Source organism: Crinia signifera, chromosome 7, assembly GCF_055691185.1.
Source record: "Crinia signifera chromosome 7, ASM5569118v1, whole genome shotgun sequence".
NCBI lineage: Eukaryota > Metazoa > Chordata > Amphibia > Anura > Myobatrachidae > Crinia > Crinia signifera.
Window position 1 is genome coordinate 145,815,547 of NC_139223.1, and position 6,000 is coordinate 145,821,546.

A 6,000-nucleotide genomic window follows, 5' to 3' on the forward strand; every position below is an offset into this window, starting at 1 on the left:
TACCTGGGTTCAAAATCCAGGGTCAGACCTGAGTTTATGATGTGAAAGCGGTGCAACAGTGAGATTATAGGCACATGGAGAACCTAATTAACCTTTTGTAGTCCAATTTTTTATGCAATTCAAACTGGTTTAAATGTTTAAATTAAATGTAATTTTTTTTATTCAAAAATGGTCTACATTGAATATTCTTATTTTAAAGTGGCTGACCATTGGATCTGCTACTAACACTAGGGCTGTTGAGCCTGACTAGACATTGGACTTGAAAGGGTTAAAAAGTTACCATGTAATATACATTTTTGCACACCATAACCTATTTTTTATCATAGGAGCATAGTTTTGATTCATAGTTACCGAAAGTACTGTGAAATAATTTAAAGTGATTCATTTCTGATTTGTTAGTTTCTTCTACTGAGTGAATTTATAAGCAATCTTACATATTTGAATAACAGTATGTATTTATTTGGGTCTGTCACCATAACATGTTAAATTATTTTAATTTATTATAAATATTTTTTTCCCATAGAACAAATACCAAGGCTTTGTATTTGACTTTGTAACAAAGCAAGCATTTGATATCACCATCATGATCCTTATTTGCTTAAACATGGTAACAATGATGATTGAAACGGATGAACAGAGCGATGATATGGAAAACAACTTGTATTGGATTAACATGGTTTTCATTGTCCTGTTCACGAGTGAATTTATTTTGAAACTGGTTTCTCTCCGTCACTATTACTTCACAATTGGCTGGAACATTTTTGATTTTGTTGTTGTCATTCTCTCCATTGTAGGTAAGTATATTTGCAATTAAGATCTATTTTACTATTAGTAGCAATATAAAGCTTATGTAGGGTACACACCAGAACACTCATGATCGTGAGCAGATCGTGAGATGACCATACGATGGTCGCATGATCTCGATCTCTTGGAGCACACGATCTGCATCCGATTTGATCCTGATCTGTACCCAGTTTCAAATCTTGACAGCAGCAGGTAGGATCTGCAAAACGACCAAACGACCAGCAGGGATGCGCATTGGTCGAGATTGTATCGAAATTGGGGGAATTGAGGACAAATCGTTTTAGTGTGTACCCAGTATATATGATTGCATTTAGATGAAATCATTATGTCGACAACATCACTATTGACAAATCATATTAAACCCATTGTATTGTATACAAAAACCAAGGATGTGAGTGTTCCCTCCACAGGCGCCAATAACAATGTGAACAGGAGAAAGAGGAAATACACCCCTTAGCAGTAGATAGCGGTCCTCTTCTCCCAATAACAGGTGTATTTCCTCTTTCTCCTGTTCACATTGTTATTGGCGCCTGTGGAGGGAACACTCACATCCTTGGTTTTTGTATTCTGTGTCTAAGTGGTATTAGGGGTTACCACTGTTGAGTGTACCCACCAGTGGGCTGCCTGGCGCATTGACAGACCCACCCATTCTTTCTTGTTGTCCATTGTATTGTATAACTGTATTCTATTGTTGCATGAAATGCATCTTGATTGGCTGGATATGTGTAAAAAAGGTTACTGTACTAAAAATGCATATGATTTATACTCCTATGAATATAGAATTAAGCATGGGAATGTTATGATCTATGTTCTAGTGATAAATATTTGCATGCATGTATAGTATACATTTTACAAATGTCCTTGTTGGAGCTGCAATTGCTGTCTCCATAGCCTGGCTCTCTCAGTTTCAATGGTTTATAAAGTTACCTGCTTCACAACACTGTACGTAACCATATTGTCACTAGTTAACATAATTTTATATATCGTACATACACTTTATACTACACTAGAGTTTATTGTGGCACCTGAATTATTATTATTATTTTTTTTATATAATGGAGATCATTTTAGTTGCAAAAACAAAATATACTGTATAGTACAATACCGCCTTCCTTTAAGGGATATTATATGGTCAGCATAAATTCAGTCACAGCTGAGACTATAGAGCAAGAGGAAGCATAAAAAATGCAGTTTTCATATATCTGAAAAATAACTTTTTTTGTGTAGTTATAAATTATGCATTTGAGTTGTTTCTCCTTAATATATATAGTTTACCCTAAAAGTTCATTCAATTATTGTTTTTTATTCTTTTAATTTGCTAACTTTTTGTAATGTTGATATTTCATATTTGTTCCAGGTATGTTTCTGGCAGACATGATTGAAAATTATTTCGTTTCTCCAACACTATTCAGAGTTATAAGACTTGCTAGGATTGGGAGAATCTTGCGTCTCATTAAAGGAGCCAAAGGAATTCGAACACTGCTCTTTGCATTAATGATGTCACTTCCTGCCCTATTCAATATTGGTCTTTTGCTCTTCTTAGTGATGTTCATTTATGCTATCTTTGGAATGTCCAACTTTGCCTATGTCAAGAAAGAAGCAGGGATTGATGATATGTTTAATTTTGAAACTTTTGGCAACAGCATGATTTGCCTTTTCCAAATTACAACATCAGGAGGATGGGACGGATTATTGGCACCAATTCTTAACAGTGGGCCACCAGACTGTGACCCCTATGTCGAACATCCAGGGAGTTCCGTGAGGGGTGATTGTGGTAATCCATCTGTTGGAATTTTCTTCTTTGTTAGTTATATCATCATATCATTTTTAGTTGTGGTAAACATGTATATTGCTGTCATTTTGGAGAACTTTAGTGTTGCCACTGAAGAAAGTGCAGAACCTCTGGGAGAGGATGATTTCGAGATGTTCTATGAAGTCTGGGAAAAGTTTGACCCAGATGCAACACAGTTCATTCAATACAGTAAATTAGCTGACTTTGCTGATGCACTCGATCCACCTCTTCGTATACCAAAACCAAACAGAGTTCCACTTATTGCAATGGATCTTCCCATGGTAAGCGGCGACAGAATTCACTGCCTTGACATCCTGTTTGCATTCACAAAACGCGTGTTGGGCGAAGGGGATGAAATGGACAATCTTCGACAGCCAATGGAAGAACGTTTCATGGCATCCAATCCTTCAAAAGTCTCTTATGAACCAATTACATCTACATTACGGAGAAAGCAAGAGGAATTATCTGTGGTTATCATTCAACGGTGTTTCCGGAGATATCTTTTACGGAAAACAATTAAAAAAGCTTCATATATGTATAGAAAAGAAAAAATGAAAGAAGCAAATTGCTTGCCTATTAAAGAAGACATGCTTATTGAACAGCTTAATGGAAACTCAACCACAGAGAAGACGGACATAACGGACATAACGCCTTCTACGACGTCACCTCCATCTTATGATAGTGTAACTAATCCAGAAAAGGAAAAACACGAAAAAGATAAATCAGAAAAAGAGGATAAAAGCAAAGATGCTAGGGAGAAGAAAAAATAAACTGCACATTTTTTCATTTGTGTGATAATTTGTTTACAACCTGTGAAGATGACCCATCTGTGTCAACAGGACTCCTTTGGGAGATCTATGCCAAACTGACAGTTCTTGCATATATGTACTCAAGGTCAGTGCCTAAATAAAGACAGTGACCTCATGTCAAGAGATGGTGTATCAACCTTGATTGGCGGTTACTGTTTAAATTACCTGTTGACACTTCTAACAGAGAGCCACAAATAGCTGCTCAATCTGTTGGGACCAGTCAAGGAAATGCAAACCTATACTGTTTCTGTGCTTCACATAAAACATTGTAGTACAATAATTGTGTCCACTGTTTGCATTTTCAATGACCATACTGCCATATGTTTACAGATCTCGTGTTAGTGATTTAACCATTTTTTTATTTTTTATTTGTAGGTCATTTCCTTATGTATGTGACTATTTTTGTAAATGGATTTTACAGTGCGTTAGGGATATAGTACAACCTTTAAGGAAATTCTTATGGGGGGAAAAAAGACGACCGCACACTGTACATGTGAAGCAGTCAATCACACTAAATGAAGCAGTCAATGGCATGTGTGTAAAACAAGCAGGCATACATAAGTCATTTCTGAATATTGACACCAATGTACGGATTAGAATAGTTACCGTTTGGTTACATAGTAATGCCGATATTTCCATTAGTGGCTGTCAAATGACGTCACTGTGATGTGTTAAAACATGCATCCAAACAAATAGCATGCATATGCCGCAATAGTTCCAATTGTTAATGTCCTCTTATATCAAGAAGAACCCAAACAATCAGAAAGAGAACTCCGGTTTACGTCTATCGGCGTTTCTCAAGTGTTCTATATTTCATCTTGCAAGTTCTAAGCTATTTAAAAATAAAAACTTAGATTAAATAGGTGTAAGATGGCTACTGTTATAAAATGTCTGAGGCATGTTTACAACAGCACAAAAGAATATATCAGTGGAGTGCATATATCAAAATCATGATATTAAAGATTGTTGAGTAAGATATTTATTAGATGGACAGGAAGAGTTTAAGAAACATACATTTTTACCAATATAAATATAAATACCAATAATTTATATAGGTTTATTTATTTTATTTATACAATTCTATTTAACAATTATGCATTGTCGTGTTATGTAAAAAAGAAGGGACTGTGGTGATTTGACCGGGAGATCATCTATTTAAACATATTGTTTCATAAACAAAGTTTAAAGTGGAAACACTAATAGAGAGAAAGCCCTTGAGTATGAAGAGCAATGTCTAACGTATGGTCAGCAAGTAAAAGGCTTTTCTATGACTCATAATGTGCCTGTGAACTCCCAAGCCTTTTGTAATGTTGAATCATTTTAGGTGTGTTTTGCCAAAGGACAGAAACGCCTATTGTGCTTGCGTGATTGGTCGGTCTGCCAATATGTACTCAAGAAAATGAGATACAGACCACACCCACTTGCAGCACAAGATCACTAAGTTTGAAAGTGTTCCATAGTGGAATGTACAACAAAATAATTAAGGAAAAACATACCTCCCTGGGAGGAACACCTCATATATACAACTTGTTTCAAAAGGATGTGGGTGTAACATGTTTAGGGCTGATCCACTGCAATGTTTGGACAGTACTACTTTGCAAGGCTCCAACTGAAAGCTCACAAGACCTGTATATAAAATAAATTTCCTGTTTTAAAAATATAGTCGGAGAACAGCAAATGTGTATTTCACTGATGTTAAATAACGAGTTTATTGACATTGTTATAACATAATTTTATGTCTATAGACGAGAGACTAATGTTATCACTTGATGACGTGTTCCACAGAGATGTTTTCATGACACTTAATGAGGTGTATCATGTATCCATATCACTGGTGAAAACAAGTTAACCAATAAATGGGCGTCTTCCCCGAATGATTGTAATTATTTTGACACCTAAAGTCATGCAAAATAAATTCTTGCTTTGTTAATTACAAAATAGTTGTGCTACACTGTTGCCAAAACCAGTTGTGTACTGTCTTAATAATTATGTGTTACAAAAAAAGTGATAGTACCTTAAAAATGTTAATGTAGACTCGGTCTTTGAGAAATGCAAGTGTTTTTGATAATATATTAATAAATTGTCTTGAATGTACATTGTAGATAAAACAGAAATTGTATTCCACTTAGCATGTCACTGTATGGGACGCATTCGAGATACATTCCATACAAGATGTCTTAATTATATTTTTGCTCTTATACAGTGTACAATATGTGGACATATACAACATTAATTTAATGCAGGGCCCCCATTCGTCATGTTACTTTTTTTACCTCTGAAATTCTTTAACTGGGACTTTATGTGGAATTTTCTAAGATTCGTTATTTCAGCTGATAGTTTACAATAAATAAAGAAATATGTATTGACTACTTTAATTATGTTTGGGTTATGTACCATAATTAATGGATGGCGGATTTTAGCAATTGCTTATTTTCTAAGTGCAAAAGATGTTAAGTAGTTCTTGTATGTATAATGACACTTTGGTTATATAAAGTTTCAAACAACTACATAAATGCAAAATGTTATAAAAAAAAGGGGTATTTGGGTATTAAACATAGGCTACCATTCAATAAGCATTTTAAATTGTACCTGCTA

At 34.9% G+C, this 6,000-nt stretch overlaps 1 protein-coding gene across 4 annotated transcripts in view; it reads left to right on the forward strand.

The window, feature by feature from the left end:
• The window catches only part of LOC146020645 (sodium channel protein type 2 subunit alpha-like), a 233,277-nt gene extending 227,505 nt beyond the window's left edge, over nucleotides 1-5,772 (forward strand). For all 4 annotated transcript variants that reach the window (XM_083153906.1, XM_083153905.1, XM_083153909.1 and 1 more), the window contains exons 27-28: nucleotides 524-794; nucleotides 2,162-5,772. In XM_083153906.1, the coding sequence (XP_083010032.1) occupies nucleotides 524-794; nucleotides 2,162-3,366 (1,476 nt within the window). In that variant the 3' untranslated portion in view covers nucleotides 3,367-5,772. The remainder of the gene's footprint in view (nucleotides 1-523; nucleotides 795-2,161) is intronic.
• The last annotated feature ends 228 nt before the right edge of the window (nucleotides 5,773-6,000 follow it).